General features: G+C 39.7%; 1 protein-coding gene across 2 annotated transcripts in view; it reads right to left on the bottom strand.

Moving 5' to 3' along the window:
* The window catches only part of sgcd (sarcoglycan, delta (dystrophin-associated glycoprotein)), a 150,486-nt gene that overhangs the window by 24,581 nt on the left and 107,622 nt on the right, over nucleotides 1-18,283 (bottom strand). For both annotated transcript variants that reach the window (XM_036524608.1, XM_036524607.1), the window contains exons 3-5: nucleotides 12,354-12,455; nucleotides 9,545-9,632; nucleotides 7,561-7,680 (exon numbers count right to left, since the gene is read on the bottom strand). In XM_036524608.1, the coding sequence (XP_036380501.1) occupies nucleotides 7,561-7,680; nucleotides 9,545-9,632; nucleotides 12,354-12,455 (310 nt within the window). The remainder of the gene's footprint in view (nucleotides 1-7,560; nucleotides 7,681-9,544; nucleotides 9,633-12,353; nucleotides 12,456-18,283) is intronic.

Below are 18,283 nucleotides of genomic sequence, written 5' to 3'. Positions count from 1 at the left end.
TTCAAGTTGAATGAGCAATAGGGTCAGGCCAGGCTAACAACACTCCCAGACCAGTGAGTGTGAGTATAACACTGTTCAAGCCCTACCCCAAGTTAACTTGTGCAATCTGCTTAGACAAGGGAAGCCAAGTATACTAACCATACATCAGTCGCTGGATCATTTATGTATACAAAGCATATACATACTGTGTATAAACACCAGAAATACTCATTTGTATAATGTGGTCTTGTCTGAAGTTCCCTAATCCTAGTCCTGGGGTACTGATAAATACATAATTTTTTTTTTACCCATTGTTTATATTTCTTTTGAGTTCTTCGCTGATTACATTTCATGAGCTGATTTGAATTCTTACCTGGATTTACCATACCATCTTTTGTCTCCAGAATACTTTGTGATGCCAATATGTTTCTGAAGGTGAGTCTGATGACAAAAAAATTAAATCTTAAAAATGAATTAAGATGAATTATGTGTTCAAGCAAGTGATTACTATAGAGCCCAGAACAATTAAGATCAAGGTATAATGTTTCACACTAACTACAATACAAATGCTTGTGGCAGATTTGTTTAAATTGTTACCGTGGCCCTTTGAATCAAATTTACAATTTTAACACATACAGCTATTTTTCCTCATTTAGAAAATCTGGAAATTAACATCTTGTTCATGCAGCTGGATTAAGCTTCCAAATTCACTTCATCATTACAACAGCAAGCGTCCCAAAAGAGTTTTTTCCTCTGCTGCTGAAGTTTGAAAAGCAAATTTAAATGCGATTTAACTACAAGGGAAGAGACATAATAAAGCATAGGGATTTGTAAGTGTTTATTAATTTTTGGATATTTGATGAAAAAGGGATGCAATACTGTTTTCAGGGGTAGAAATTCATGTAATTACATGGACAAAATGCCATTACTTTTATCTTTTTATAGCACACATTTGGAAAAAGTTCTTCAAGCAAAACATTTCCTGTCCCAAAGGACTTACTTGATTATGAACAAAAGATGTGAAATCTTGGGCTACCCCAAGACCAGGACTGAAAAACATTCAATAAAAACAAGAATCAACCCAAAAATAAATATATTACAATATCTTGACAGAACCGGGAAACACTGCGAATCAAAAAATAGCACAAATGCAATAAAAAACAAACATGTTAGTTGTTAAGCAGGGCTGGCTCCCCTTATAATAAATTAAGCACTGTGTGATTATTAAGTGTGGCATTCAGTTTAAATTAGCTTGCTCTTCACAGAGTCAATGGGATATAATTGAGGCAAATTAAAAAGCTTTAATCATGAATACAGGAAAAAAAATCATAAGGTATGTCATTATTCTACATCTCCACTTAATTGTTAATGGTTCTTGTTGCCTAAAATGAGCATGTTTGGAAATTTCCAGACAAAGCTTTAATTTGTTAGAAACAGCGGAGTGTTTTATTACTCCGACTAGCTTAATTGTTTCCGAATGAATTGCATTTATTGTGTTGATAAGTAATTCCGGACACTGCATTGCTGTTTGACGTGGCCCAGCTTAAATCTCATGCCCCTTAGACTGAGTCCAGGTATGCTTTACTGTGGCTCTTGCCAGCAGACTTGTTTGTAGTCTTCTCAGGTACTCCTGAGCGTGGCCGAAAACCTTGCCTGTCTGAGTGGAGCTGCCTTGTTAGCACTGCTGGCTAACTCTTATTTTGCGGGGGAGCAGGTGCAATTCAACTGCAGTGTCACAGCTGGCCACCCTAGGCACGTTTTAGCACAGTGACATCTGTTTTCAGGTCTGCGGCTTTTCTAACATAGTTTCATTCACCTTTTCGTCTGTGATCATGCATTTCATCATTCAATAAATGAGGTCTGCTTAGCTCGAAGAAAAGAATTCGAGCCGTGCTGATTGCGTCTTGTTAGCCTTCACATTTCAGACAACCTCATGTCACTATCAGGTCACTGGCACTACTTAGCATCTGTGAGATACATCTAAGAGTGCTTTTCAGAATGACAAACAAATCAACGTGCTGCTGTTGCGCTTGTGCTGATTGCCAGCTGACATTTCGGTGTTTGATAGTGCAGATCACGAACATCTTCCGCAGGTCGCTCCCAAGTGAAAGTGTGTAAAAGCAGAGCACAGAGCTAAGGTATCTCGCTGTGAGACACATGGGGCTTTCTTTATTAGCGCCTCTCTTCAGATTTCCCAGCTCACCCCTCCACGGTGTGCTGGAGAGTTCAGCCTCACCTCCAGGCTGGCTCCAGCTGGCTCCTGCACCTGCTCTGGTGTACCCACACAGATGCTCCAGATCAGCCAGCTTTCACCCACTATTACCTGCATCCAGGCCCCAGAGTCACAACGCATTGAAATGACATTTTCACAACAGTTACATCAGACCGGTTGCCTGTAGCTGCGTAATGTGCAGCTAGAAACCTGTGGCCCCCGATCTGGCGGATACACTACAAAGTGGCAGCTTTTAACATTATTTGATAGCAGGGCTGGTGCTATGGGGGTGCTTAGGGGTGCACTGCACCTCCAGATGGACCTCAGTGCATCCCCAGTTGTCACCTTATATCCCGATATCTACATAGTATTTACTGCGTTTTTTTACGATAGCCTATGACGCTTTGCCCCCGCGTGGACTGCAAGCGCACCCCTCTGTATTTTCTACTGACCCTGTTTGATAGCAAACGTGGCAGAGGTATACGACCATTGTGGACACTGTTTGTTACGTAAAATTATGATTTTAGAATTGCCTTGATAAAATGAATTAGGTTATAACAAAATGTAACCCAATTAAAACAAATAGTTTCATGCTGAGGGAATTGAGTCTATGTATGAGTCTATGAGTCTATATCTGTTCTGAAATGTGGAATGTTTGTAAATAAAATCCTTGCAAATGTGTGCATGAAACCTCTATTTTCAGTATACAGAGAACAATTCATATTCTGTTTAAGAAAATTATTGTAATATACCAAAAGAGAATAAAAAGAAAACTGCCTTTATCTAAACGTAAGGGTGGCACAGTGGCGCATTAGGTGTCTCTGAGAATCTAATTTGGTCTCATTTGAATGGAATTCTACTCTACACCACTGCGGAATGGCTTCAGACCGTTTTTTTTTTAAACAGAAATACCACAGCAGGTATTGAATTTCATTACTTGGAGGGAGTGTTATTGAATCCACAGGACCTGTGGTTTCATCACTCCAAGTGGTGTGCCTCATGCATTTTTAACCTAAATGTGGATGTAAATTACAGCCAAACACTTTCAAGGTTTAGACTAATCAGAGTAATCCCCATCTTGACATTGGTTGGCTGGCAGAATCTGTCAATATTTCGGAAGAAAATTAAGCCAATCTGATTGGCCGTGTCTGCAATAAACTGGGCTTCACAGTAATCGGCTCCCACTGTACATAAGTACACCGGGCTGGCATTCCTACTATTCCAAATTTTATACGCCGCCACTACTGCTGGGTCAAACTGTGCCATTCCCCAGAATTATCAATTCTACTGCCTGCCAATGGTAGGGGACATGATTGGCTGTGAAGTGAGGGCACTCGGAGGAATTTTTTAAATGATATATAGTAATAAAATCCCCTTTCCAGCTTCTTTTTCCCACTAAGTAGTAGCTAGGGTCACAAGCATTGTTTCATTCACCATTTTAAAAGTCTGACTGAAGTTTTATGGTCTGCCTACTAATCAGTATATTGGAACATGCTGTAGTGCATAGGGATAGACAAATCATATGCAGTTCCTGAAACCGCGCACATAATTTTTGCAAAATAAGTATAAATGTCTTGTGATTAAATAACAGTTAATGGCCTGTTAAGGGACCCATTCCATTGGGAAATTAGACCTGATTTAATTAATCGTTATGCCGTGCTTTATTCAAAAGACATTTTCAAATTGTTTAATGGCTGAGGTGGCAGAGCCGCTTGGCGATGCATGATTACAACATTGCTGATGCTGGATGTGGGAATTGTCTGCTATAGTATATTAGTAATGATTTCTAACTCCTGTTATCAAGTCGTTGGATACAGTGCAGTAGTGCAATGATCAGACCAGACTTCTCTTTTCTCTGTGCCAACTGCACTGGTTTTGTTTCATATGCCCCAGCATCACTCTACCTCCGAAAGAGATGTACTTTATTGGTCATAACAATTGGGTATTATACAGTTCTCATTGGCTTACGATTTGTTATGCTTCTGCGTTGGTTTGTCTCACAAGTCCTTTTCATCATGTTTCAGGTCCCAGCAGCTAATTCTAATTACACGCCAGCACATGTTTTTTGTAATTATACTGACCTTTTTTATTGCAAATTGTATTGTGTTACATAATATTGCATATTATTTACATATTTGAAGCTGTGCTAAACTGAGTTGCATTTATCAAAACAGGAGTCATATCAAATATCAGATATAATTAAGATGAGGAGATTTTTTCCCCTCATAGGCAGGTTGTCTCTGTTCCTTCTTTACCACACAGTACACTCTGTGCACAAACCCAAAAGCTCAGGGTTGCATCACAACTGTATGAATAAATAATGGTAATAATAAAAGAGCATATTTTCAGAACTACTGTGTTTGCTTGGAGTCCACAGCCGAACTGAGGGGAGAGAAAGTAATGAACTCTGGCTTACAAGATCTACTGGGGGAAAAACAGATAGAGACAAGGTTGTGAGTAATAACTTTAAAAGAAGATGAGGGTAGCTCTGGGGAGCAAAATTCAGACACAATCAAATGGTCCGAAAAACCTCCCAAGTGCTCAGGTTTACAAACTCTTGGTCCAAAAATAAACAAATACTAAAGGCTCCAGAGTGCAATTTTGAACTAATGGAAGAGGGAGGAAGGATATTCATGTAGCATACAGTGCACATTTTTTTTTTTTTTGCATTCTTGAGCCAAAGGCAAAAATCCAGTCAGTTTTGATATAATTATAGTTTCTGCTCATTTCTGCCTTTGGTGATAACCTCTGCTCTGAATGAAGCAGACCACAATAACATCAATATGCTGTTTGTTTTATAAAGCACTCTATCAGTGTATTGTTAACTTTTCTTTCTAGTCAAAGTCTCTCCACCGTCTTTAGAGAAAAACTACAGTAGAGAAAAGTAAAATAGCAAAAATATGTATTTTAAGCAATGCTCTGTATACTTTGTTTTGAGGGCTCTTAGATTCCAGTCTCCCTCCAGTACAAAGATAAATTACTATAGTCTTCTACCATCATGTTCATCTTGTGTTAAACCATAACAAAAATATGTAAATGATGCTGATGGCCTGTTCTAGCTAATATATTTTCCTCATCCATTTGCTATATGGTTTTCTTTCAACCATTTATTTATGATAGTCATACTTATTTTATTGTGTTTCCACATCAGAATTGTGTAGCACATATGATTGTAGTGTGGGTCCATAAGAGTGTGTGCAAGTCTACTGGTAAATTCTTAGCCTATCTGTTGACATAACAGATATTTCACCACGCTGGTTGATGGTGTAGAATCAAGGGCATAGATTTGTATATGGATGGTAGGGATTGGTCCCTACCAATATTTGAGCGAACTCGTTCGAATTATCTTTGGAGTGAAGTCATATTAGATAATTCCGATGTGCCCTCGATTGTTGTGTTCCTACCAATGTTGAGACCAAACCTACGCCCTTGTGTAAAATGGGAAAAAAAGTTGTATGGTAACAGCAGGAAGACACTCTTAAGTATAATGGAATGTAACTGCACTGTTTTAAATCCTTCAATATTGCTAGCTGGTATGGAAAGAATGGAAACTGAAAAGACTTTTTGGTCTCCTTAATGTGCATTTTGCTAGATTAAACTGTTTTAGGCCACTATGATGCTACTCTGAGCCACTCGGTTTGGAACCATTTGGAACACTTTGTGGAATCTATTTCCCTGCAAAATAACCACAATGCCTTTGGTCAAACAAATGCATTTAAGCAAGTATTACTTCTTAGACAATACTATGACTTATGCGGTCAAAAAAATTGACAACATTTGCTTAAAATTTGTTTCTGAAAGTTAAAGGCAAAGTGAATTGCAGCCAAATTAAACAAAGGATTTAGTGTCAGTTCCTTCAGCCAGGGAGTGAGGAGAGGCGGGTGGCTTTACACTTTGATGCTCATCGGACGGACAACCACACAGGGACCCACAGTGCGTCATGTCACTCACTGTGATAGCACTGTCATACAGTATGTCTGTATTAGTAACCCTCAAGTGTCTCTGCAGTTTTTTTTTCCTATAGAGCCACACGGGCATTGCACCTATCTTTAATCCTCCATCCAGAAGAATTCCGTTCAGACACACAAAACTGGATGATTCTATTAAAGGGCTTCTGATAGACAAGCAATCTCTAGCCACTATGCTAATGACCCTGACACACAGTAATCATTTGCAATGTGATTTATGGCTTGTCTGTTGTGATTTGCTCTTATTTGTCTGAAAAATAATTCACAAGGCTTCTCGACCATCAGTGGACACATCCGCCTCATTAGCAAAATTTCACCTTTTTAATTCTGAAAAAATGCCTATATCGGTATCACATATGCTGAGCAGCGATAACCATGTAACATATTCAGGAAGAGTGATGTAGAAGCATGTTGTTTCGGTTGACTGAGCTTTTTGCATAGCTCAAGAAGTTCTCCCTTATGTTCAATTATGCCTGTAATTCTTTTATGCTTAAAATGTATGATGATGAGTATTTTTTCAGCAGTTTGTGACTAATTACATTTTCTGCTGTGTAAAAATGTCCATTAGCTGACTGAAAACTAAATGCCAAGTGAATCATGCTTCAGTGCAAACATGAGAAACATAATTGCACTGTTTATGACAATGAAACACATTTGTTAACCTAAATGGAAATGGATTTTATTATGCACCAAAGACCAAAAAAAATTAGTGCTGAGGGATCAGTCACTCATCTACTCAGATACATCTTAGACTGTTAAAAAGAGGAGATTACATTGCTCCTTTACAAGGTTCTCGTTAAAAACATAATATTTATGTTCCTTTAAAGGATGATTTTCCAGCCCATCTCTCTCATCTGAAAGGTTCCAGTGTAAAAAAAAAGAGGAGCTCTAACATGTGTCCTTCTGACCACTGAGAGTGCAGTGGTATCTTCTTTAAAGAGATAAATTGAGTTCAATGATTCACAGGACATGGCATGGATAACAACCCACCAAACGTCATTACTGTTACCAGCCTTAGTGCGCTATCATGGTGTACCATTTATATGAACAATTTAACTATGACATTTTACCATCAGTGTCCCCTTTAAACTAGTAGAGGTAACCACACACCATTGTGTTCCTACTTTCTTCTGCCATGTTTCCATGTGTAAGAGACCACACAGTGAATTGAAATACTCCTTCGGTTCCAAGCAAAGTACTATCCTTGCGGCCATTACACTGTGAACTATGAGGCATATGCAGTATGTTGACCATAACTAAACCAAAAAGGATATAGCGGACCATATTTTTTAATGAAATGTCTCTAACGAGTTAGACTTTTGAACCGGGGTTCTGCATCGAATTTACTGTACAATAAGAAAACATTTGACCACATTTTATTTTTTTGGAGGCAGACCTTACCCATGACTCGCAACCGTTCAGCACCAACCACTACTTCTTGGTCATCAGCGGAAAACAGCAGCTTTCCATTGTTGGAGTTCACCTCAAGCTTTTTTCCACGTGCTTGTATTCCTTTTGATCCTGTGCATGGAATACACATGAAAAGAAATGAATAGGTGACTCTCTTTCACTGCAGACACGTATTAATCTCCTAACTATCATATCCTTACACTTACAGTAATAGCCAGAGTGAAATTACATTATAAAAATACTGTTTTAATAAGATCTGTAGGATAGCATGCAAAATTTGAGGTGAAATTCTTACATTCATGGACTTAGTTTTGCATGTTTTTTGTTCGTGTTAGCTTTCTGCATTTCAACTTTTCAGTGTTTTCATAATTAAAATATTATTATTTTAGATTAGGTCATATTACATTATGAGGGCTATGAACACATCAAATTCAAGGCAAAGGCATGCAGACATCATTAACACTGCCTGTTTTGTCTTTGACATTTGAATTCACACATTATTTCTTTCATGGTGTTAACCCATTTACACAGTTGCCAATCAAGTCCTCTTAATTGTGCCAAATGTGTGTGCTCCTTTTGCAGACAAGACAAACAGAAAACGATAATGCTGCCTCCTTTTGTGAACAATTCCGCTCAAACCATAGGAGCCCCGCATGACTTCATTTCTACCCATTCCCACATGTAAGCAAAGAAAGAAAGCTTCAGAAAAGCAACTAGTTCAACTGCAGAGAAATGGTGTTGATATTTTAAAGAACATGGCATCCTCACAGCTACACCATGTTGCCCTATGGCTCACTCTGTGTCATCTGAGGTAAATTGGGGCTGTTCACACAGCACGTTAATGACTTGTTCCTTCCTGATGGAAACCCGCATTTCAGGGGAAAAACCAGGGGTAGAAGTTACAGCATCATGGAGGATCAGCTGATAGGATATGAGGGAGCACATACCGGTAACCCTCCCTGGACATCACGATTCAATCGGGCTGTTACATTTTTCTCTAAAAGGATGCTACGGCATTCCTCCGGCGATGGTACCCCGCCGATTTCACAGTGCGCCATTAGCGCTGACTCAATCAAAACCAACAGCGGCCACTTTTTTTACAGATAATAACTGCATTGCATTGCTTTAAAAGGACCTCGTTCACGCATGACTTCACTCCTCACTCCACAGACTGATATGGGGTGGCCTATTGGGTTCACACGTTTACCATTCCTGCCTTTGCCTGTCTTTTCATTCTAGGAGAGATTTGTTCACGTGTCCTAAGCCTCCTATGCAGCAGTTAAGCAACAAACTATCACATGGAGGAAGAAACTGGTATTCTGGTAGGCTACCTATATTCTGTTTTATTTTTTCATGATTTACTTGTCCTTATCAAGTGTGGAGATGGTGGTGTGGTGTAGTTGTAAGGGAGCAGGGCTTGTAACCAAAAGGCTGCTGGTTCAATTCCCCGCTAGGGCACTGCCTTTTTACCCTTGGGCAAAGTGCTAACCCCAAAATTGCCTCAGTAAATATCCAGCTATATAAATGGATAATATGTAAAATTGTAACCTATGTAAGTCACTCTGGATAAGAGTGTCTGCTTCATGATGATAAGGTAAGGTAAAAGTAAGGTAATCCCGGGCTATGGCATAAATGTGCAGTATGTGTTACACGTGTAAAGCTTTTAAAATGTACACTGTCCATATGTTGATTGCTATCCTGTATGTTTACTGAAGCAACAAACTGCTGTTTAAGTAGCTTGCTAGCATGTCCAACAGCACTGGTCTCAAAGGGATTTGAAGGAATCACAAGTCACAAGTCTAATCACATCCACAGTACCACTGTGGTGCACCTCACGCCCATCTCCACATGACATAATTCCCTTTAGGCAGGTTTAATAGTCAGATTCGTCAATGTCAATATATTGATGTTAGTTCTGGTAGCATCAGATTTGTAAAATGGCATGAATTTTGCTTTACTTTGCACCATATCTTACCTGCAACTAGTTGCGTGACCATTTGATTTTTCCCATTGAGGACGTTGACGGACACATTTCTGGATGATTGGAGGAACAATGGGCTACCCTGTGTAGGAAAAGCAATACCAAAGATAAACAATCAGTTATTTGAAGACATGTAGAAGGAATTCTCACGATAATTTGCATTTGCACAGACGTTCCAAGAATAAACATGTAACAAACCGTTAAATCTACATGCAAGTTTGAAATACATTTAGATTTAGTTTAAGCATGGCCATACACAACTATTAGTCATTGGATGGAGAAAAGCTAAATGCTAATTGGGATGTGAAATACTTGTGTCTTGATACATTTTGGTATGTTTTTTTTTAAATGTTCATCTCTTTTTTCAATTTGACACTTTTTCACTTTGACATAAATTTATGGGGTATGTAAAAAATATTTTTTTATGAAAATATGTAATAAATGACAAAAATATGTTTTTTTTGGCTATGCATGTTTACGTTTGCTTAATTGGATTTATTCAGATGAGGTTTTCAGTTACATCTATTTTGTATGTTCTTATGATGTGAATTATGGGAAAAAGGTAAACACGTGGCAGGTTTTTTTTTTTTAACGGTTCAGATCTCTGCACACAGCTGAGCATGTATTTTGGTGAAGCAGTGATCTGTTTGAGTGTTTGTTTGTTTGTTTGTTTTCTGTTCCTTTTTTTAGACAAGTTCCATTTCTTCACCGTATAAAGCTGAAATGCAAATCATGACTCATGCATGCTTCTGTTGTACCAGTCCCTTTTACTTGCCAAGGGAATCTTTCATGCTCCAATCAACTTCTTAATTAAAGATAGAGCTGAGCTATTGTATTCGGATTAAACCATGGCGGATTATGTTTCTTGTGTATATTAAAGATAATACTATGTTGTTCTATATTTATCAAAGTTGCTTTCAGATGAGACGTATAGCAAAATATTGATACTGGAGTAACTGATCTGGCCAACACCTGAAAATTCTGCAGTAGGATTCAGAGAAAATGAAAATTTCACAGACCATCAACCATAACTTTTTTATGTTAGCAAGCAGTTTTCTTAATTTTGATTTGAAACAATTGATAAGTTTTGGCTACGTGTGGTCCTTCAGCATTTCCTAATGGTTTTATGGATATGATGTTTATAAAATATGAACCATGGTCCATCACAGTCCACTCACGTTCAGTTTGCATGATCTAATCTCAACATTGAAGGCTTCATAGTGATCTAAGAATGGTAATTTTAATGCTGCTGCTGTGATGTCATAAAAGGCCATGCAGCCTTTAGGCCCACATTGCATTTTTGGTAAAAATCCACTTTCCATGTCCTGCTTATTTGGAAATTCATTTTCGTTTGGAGAGAACATCATTTTCCTTTTGAGAAAGACATGGAATTGAGCATTATGCAATTTTTGTGATAAACATTTTTTGGTGCAAATTCAGTTTTGAAAGATGGAGATGGAAGGCTATAACACTATGCAGGAAGAAAATATTTGCCAACGCTCCTGCCACAGACTTGGAGAAACTTTTTAAAGTGTGGTTTAATAAACTTGTCAGCATGTTGGCCTATGCATTTAAACATATTTAAACCCATATTTAAACACATATTCATACCATATTAATATTTTATGCATATTTGACTTAATCACATATTTATATAGTCTTTTTGTGAATACTCTTTACTTGTACCTTATGTACAGGAACCCTTCCCTCCCCTGTTTGGAACATTGCATCTTTGCAAAAATTGGATGCAATCCCTTGTGATCCAGTTCACAACATTGTTTTCAGACGCACATTGTGTCTTAAAAGTGGGGACTGCCTATATAGTAAACAAGTCTCTGGGTTGCCCAGCACTTCTTTTTGAATGCATGCATTCATTTTGATGCAGATTGCAAAAAGATGGATGATGTGTAATTCACCGTCTCTGATAATTGTGTTTTACATTATAATAAACAACAACAACAGCAAAAAAAAAAAAAGAATCTGGATTGTATGCCAAACACACATCCAACAAATCGTGGCTCTCCAGACATCCCGCAAGGAGAATGAATTATTACCCAAAGTGACGTATTCTCAAAGGCTCATACACGGCCAGCATTCCAACATACTGAATATTCAAAGGAAACGAAGCAGCAACTTTTAAATTATTCAGAGACGTTTTACTGGTGCATTATATATGCACGCTGGGCTTGACGAATGTTATTATGCATGTGTGTAAGCCAAGACTGAGTTTCTTCCCCTTTGGTCTTGTGTACCTGGTGCAGGTTCTACCCCTTCTGACATAGTTCATATGTCAAGAGGGCTGTCCAATTTCGGGCCCGTCAAGCTCACTTAAATGCTTTTCCCATCATTTCTCCAGAGTCTACTTTGATGTGCATGCCAATTCCACAACACTGGCAATCCACCTACTGTACGAGCTCATTTTAACAAAAATTCGGGGATACTGTGCAGTATCTTTTACACTTAGCACCTCTTTGTGAAGCTTCGTCAATGACATAGAGAAAGAAAGAAAGACAGAACAAAAGAAAGAAAGAAAGGCATCAGATTTTTTTGTCCAGACTTATTTTTGGACAGTTGTCTTCGCCCATTTTTCATCCAGATCAACAATTGCTATTCAGCTCACCTCCACCTTGCTCGGCCTCCTCTCTGCTAGTGCTAGACAGATGAGATAAAGCATGTGCCCCACATATTATCAAGCCATCCATTCGATGCATGATCTGTAATATTATTTTCTTGGGACTTGGAGAGAGGGAGAAAGTGTCTCTGATTGCAGTAACACCGTTGCCCCCGAAACTTCTTTACTTACTGGTCTGGACTGTATTTCTTTGGCATACAGAGGTTGGAGGAACTCAGAGTCCCCTTCGAGTTTCAGGCCCTTCTCTGTGATTCTTAAATGACCCATGCCATCCTGTAGGAGAAATAACAGAAAAAAAGAACACAGGGATTGTTAGGATTAGCGTATATGTAAAAGAACAAAGGAGAACTACAGTAAATTGAACAGGAAGTTGAGAAGACCTTTGTAAACTAGATGATGCCAATCCACGGAATGGTTCACAAGTACTTTGATTCTGGCAGGTTTGACATTAACCTTCAGCTTTCATCAGTCAATAAATAAACCTTGGAGATTATTTTTGAAGATAAGTGCATTCTCTGATATGAAAGGAGCCCTCCTGTATATGATCTGGAAAGCCAGCCTTTTGTTTTCCAATACCTTTGATCATAAGGATGTGAAGACTATTATCAAATGGAGATCAAGACCTCAGTACCCACCGGGCCTTGAATGGTTTAATCTGCTCTTGACAATCTTTTCATAAATCCCCTTTTCCATTTTCATTCTGTAAAGTAACTGGGAAATGTAAGTAATGCATGAAACCAGGGCGTGTTTTAAATATTAATTAATTCAGATTTGAGAACCTTTGAAATGATATTCACGCCAAATCAATCTGCCTCCACTGGAGTAATTTTTGTGGAACTTCTGAATTTATGGAAGTCTTTCGACCAGAGATTTACATTTGCTGTTTGGTCATTTTAAGTGACTTTCTCTTTGTTCATTACCACATTCAGCCTTCACTTGCTGCACATGAAAGACTCAAACCTTCCCTAAAAATGATGTCTATACTTTCTCCACAGCTATGTGCTGTGGTATGTATGTGGTGTGTGCTATGTATGTATGTAGATATACATGTAGATATGCATGTAGATGTGTGATGTATATAGAGAGAGAAAGAGCGAGATGGCATGGTTAGATAAGTGATAAAAAAACAAAATTATGTGTAATGGTGCATCCAGTTTTCATTTGAATTGGTGTCTGCTGTGTACACAAGGCTATGGAGAAAAGCACAACTATTTAGGAAAATACATCTATACAGTTAGTGATTTGTTGTGGCCACTGTACTTATTACTGTACACGCAGGTTTAACATGGAATTCTGTCACCCAGCAAGTATACTGTCTGTGCTAATAAGTGATTATTTACTTATTTCTTTTAACAAAAATATCTGGATGTGAAATATGTACCAGAAAGTCAAGTATTCTCAAAAATAAAGTGAGGGGAAAGTGTTTGATTGAGTAATACACATGCATGCACCAAGTAGGCCCTCATGTCTGACTTACACTGTACATACTTGGTATGTCCAACCAAACAATTTCCTTGGGTCTTATTTTCTGAGAGAACCACCTTCAGGGCATTTTAAAAAAATTGCCATCAGAAAACAAATGTGTGGTGACTCCAAGCTAGAGGAATCCTTGTCCATATTAACACGGTGTCATTTTCTATCTCCATTTTTGGGCTTAGAAGTAGAAATGACATACTTCTCCGTATGAATGCATGTCAAACATGCTGTATACATTACCCCCATAGTGACTCATGCCATGTAAGGTCTGACATTTGTGGTTTCGGTGTAACCTTCCCAGCCCCGCCCTGGCCCCCCCTCCCCGCCCTCTGTATTTTGGATCAGCAGCGCGATGGAGTGGAGTTTTGTAGAGCTTTTTTTCACGCCGAACTCGAGCGAGCGGCGCTGCCGGCGACGCGTGTGATGAATAATTCAGAGCGGCATGCGCCAACAGAGGGGCCCCAGAACAGTCAGGTGAGTCTCTCCGTCCCGCTCTGCTCCGCCGGGAATCAACAAACCTCCACTTGCGTGCCACAGTTTATGCAGCATCAAGGAGTAAATTGATTTCCACTCAACGTGTCCTGGCAGCACTGTCACTGCTGTGGGAGGTTGATATTTATTGCGGATGAGAGAGAGAGAGAGAGAGACAGAGGGAGTGAGAGCGAGCGAGTGAGAGATAGAGAGATGGGCACTCGTGAAGACGTGGATCTCTCTGGTTTTAACTATGAGCGACACCTGTGAGTGTGTGTGTCGGTAGGACGGGGGGAAGGGGGGGGGGAGTGGCACACGTGACCAAAACCACGGCCCGCACCGGGGCTCGACAGCTGTTGAGGTACACGCCTCACAAAGAGGCGAGCTCTTATCTGTTAGACCGGGCAGGAAAAGACACCGCTGTACTCATTTGCATTTGAGCCAGGAGGTTCTCCACCCCCGTAGGCTAATGTATGCACATGCATCAGCGTCTGTGACCCGCCGTACACAAAGCAGGGCGCTCCGTGAGCCATGTGTCTGTCTACATCAGCACAACCTTAGAGGGCAGGAATCCATAACCCAGAAGACTTCCAATGAAAACGCAGTGATTTATAAATGTCACGCCCAGAGGCCATTGTGATTTTTTAATGACAACATCAATGTCTATTCCGCCACCCCCCGAAGTGAGAAAAAATAAATGAGAATGAATAGATACAATGACCGAGGGGGGAAATGATTAAAGTCGAATCAAATTCCATTACAAAGACAGCCGGACAGACATGTGACACTGGCAAGGTGCTCCCCTTTTTGGAACAGAGATGTTCACAGGCACCAGGAACATTAGCAAGGTTAATTGAAGTTGAAATCAATATCCCTCTCTCTGCTGCCATATTTTGACAGCTCCAAAGAAATTGTTACATGCTTTTAGTCTCAGATGCGCACTGAGAACATATACTCCAAGACAATTTAAATGCATGACAGATAGCATTACCCCGAAGAAGACAAAGGGGCACGAAGTAAAATTTGTCTGTGGAAATGAACCATGTCTGCATTGCAACCGCCGAGCAGAAGTGTTTTTGTGTTCTGTTGAAGATATGCATGTAAAACACGGGCAAACATCAGGGTGCACATACCACTGACAGGAGAGGTGAACTGGGGCGTTTACCCGAAAGAACTGTCTAGCACATGCAGGGAATATCATGTATAATAGAAATATATTTCATCTTCATTTGAAGCTTAGCCAGGCGAAAGGTATCGCACCAAGGAGATGTGATTGTAGGAGAAACAGATTAAAAGGCACCCTTGCATTTACATAAGGTTGGGGATTATGGCATCTATTACCATACCAATGTTAGAAAAAAAAAACACTTTTATTTGAATCAATCCCTGGAGAGAACGTGACCATAAATAATGCATAATCAAAACGGTCATTTTTTAGGCTCATATTGTGCTCTTTTTTTTAAAATTTTTCTTTAAAGAAGCTTAAGTCTCCTGCTTCAAATCATAATCAAAAAAAAAAATCAGATTTGTTCAGGAGAAATGAGTAAAGACACGTAGTACATGCCGTACAGAGCAGCAGGGGGTTTTGGTATAGTTTCGGTTTGCTTCATAGCGCAACGTGCCAGTTTTGTGTGTACCGCCTGTTGAACCACAGTCAAAACGGTCTGTGGGAATACAATATGTGGAATGCTGAGCAACCCCAGGGAGAAAAGGGAACAGGCTAACACGTGCTGCTCTCTTTCCAAAGAATAAGCCAGAAAATAAAACCTTAACCTTAAGGCAAGAGCGCAAATTCCTCTAAGAAGGCAAATATTTCCACAACCTCTCCAGAAAATGGATTTGTGTGTGGAAAGATTACTGAATGGAAAAAAGTCCCTCCATACACTGGAGATCAAACGCATGCGGTCGTACATTAGACGTAAGCACCCCTTGGAGAAAAACGCTGCTTCTCTGAAACCAATCTCATCATTTCCGTTACGCCTCCATGTTTAAATCTAACAAATATTTTTTTTCAATTGTTGTTTTTTTTTTTCAGGCATGTGATATTGGATGCCGAATATCTAAAACCTTTGAAGAAATTTGTGATACTGGGTCCAAAATGAAATTATTTCCAAATTGTTTCCAAGCTTCAGCTGGGTCTGGTGGCTAGCTCCTGGAGACCCAGTCCCAAGTAAAGTGTTTTCTAACTTACTGATAAAAAGTTCCACCCCCTGGTTTCAAAGTAATATTGTACACAGGAAGCCTATTTCACTCAAGCTACAGGTAATATCCCCAGTGCTGTTATAGTCATGTACGCTTTCAGATGGCTATCAGTGGAATTGCCTTCCGATTGCGCCAAGCTGTGTCTCTAAATCTGATCGAGTTCCTCCGAGTGGGGGAAGCCACCATTTCATCATCCATCAAATGAACGTGCCCCTGTCTAGAAAGAAAGCCGTTCTGTCCCGTTTAATTAACCTGGCAAATAAACACAAACAAACACACTTCATCCGCGCCAACCCTGATTTAAGAGGGGGTTCATTACTGTTCTTTTGGTGCGCTTCTGCTACCAATCACTGTCGGCGAGTATAGATTTCCTATTAACTTCATATTAATTTGAACCACAGAAAACAACCCTGAACCTTCTTCTAGGAGTGCTGAATCAAGCTCTCCCAAGACAGTGATTGATATGTGAATAGGACTCCCATTCTGAATGAACACACTTACACTCACTGGACCTGTTGTAAATGACTTGTGTTAGGGGTTCAAACTCAGCAATTATCTCTCTTAAACATCTCATCTTTTGCAGCTAATTGTCTACAGTAATTTTTCCACAACTTATTATTGGGGTAATTGAATAGAGAGGCGCTTCGGAGTGAGGTGGTCTGTGCTCTCCCGGCCTCCCATTGTCTGTGGACTGGCAGGTTGAAAGGGTAGGAAATGGGTTGTGGATTCACCAATCTTCAGATGAAGAGTAATGCCCTGACTGTGACCTGGCCTGACCTGACTTTTCACTGTTCCTTCAGTAACCCATCACATTCTAGGAATGTGTTGGTGTTTCATATGCTTTCAGGATAAAAACACCCTTTGCTAATGCAGGAACAATACATGCATACAAATTAAATAAGGTCTTCGCCCTGTCTTTGATGGATCCAGGACACGAGATTGAGCTTCTATGAAAACTGCTATGCAAAAAAAAAAAAAATACAAGGCTTTCTTGTTATTGAATTTAAATTGCCTTGTTTTCATGGAATAACATCAAACAGAAGTGTTTGTTTCAAGATCTTGACTGCTATATTGTACCGTAATACTATGTGGGAGTCTTTTAACTTATAGCTTTCAAAATGGCTTATTCACTGGACAAAGGAAAGGATCTCCTTTTGCCTCGTGTTCCTGTTGCCTTGTGCAATGTCTTTGAAATGTTCACCTCCTCCTTACACCTCGTAAAATATACACTCTAGTTTATGTTTCACTGCAACTTGTAGGCCTTTATTCAAACTAGCTGTACTATACTTGTCCTTCACCACGGGTCATGCATTTTTGTTTTGTTTCACTCGAAGTCATGCAGAAAAGCGCGCTGCAGTGAGACTGAATAGTGCCAATATCCTACAGAGCCACCCATCTACAGTCTAACCACTTTTGTAGAAGTGTCTCACAGTGATTTGCCCTGGCTTGCTGCATTTTCTAGGTATTACAATAACCGTTAAAAGTTTCTAAGATGAAATGGGCTTAGTATCGGCATAGCAGCGCTGACCCATTCCACTCCGGTGTGCATACCTATGCTCAGGGGGCTGAGTGGAGACCTCGCTGTGGCACCAAACTTAAGGGTTGTTTGCACCAGTCCTGCTTTCCCTGTGTCTCAACATGGGCAATGCTTTCGTCACATTCACGGACACTTCAGAGATGATTTGGCCTTGGCTGGGACAGGGTCCCCCCCGGGCTCATTCCAAAGAGAGCAGAGAGGAAATAGACGAGTTTACTTCTCGTGTAAATCATATCAGGAGGTCTTCATTTTCATGTGACTTCCACGGATAAACAAAGCCACAGAGAGAGATTGTCGCATTTCCTTCTATGACGCTAATGCGAGAAATGTTATAATCAGACTTCTTGTTTCCCTGGAGTGAAGGAGAGGGTCACTGCCACTGATATGAGCAGCAGCATAATCATTTTGCCTCCTT

The sequence above is a fragment of the Megalops cyprinoides genome, chromosome 3, assembly GCF_013368585.1.
Source record: "Megalops cyprinoides isolate fMegCyp1 chromosome 3, fMegCyp1.pri, whole genome shotgun sequence".
NCBI lineage: Eukaryota > Metazoa > Chordata > Actinopteri > Elopiformes > Megalopidae > Megalops > Megalops cyprinoides.
The sequence above is the reverse complement of the archived record's forward strand: the minus strand, read 5'-3'. Positions and strand labels throughout refer to the sequence as shown.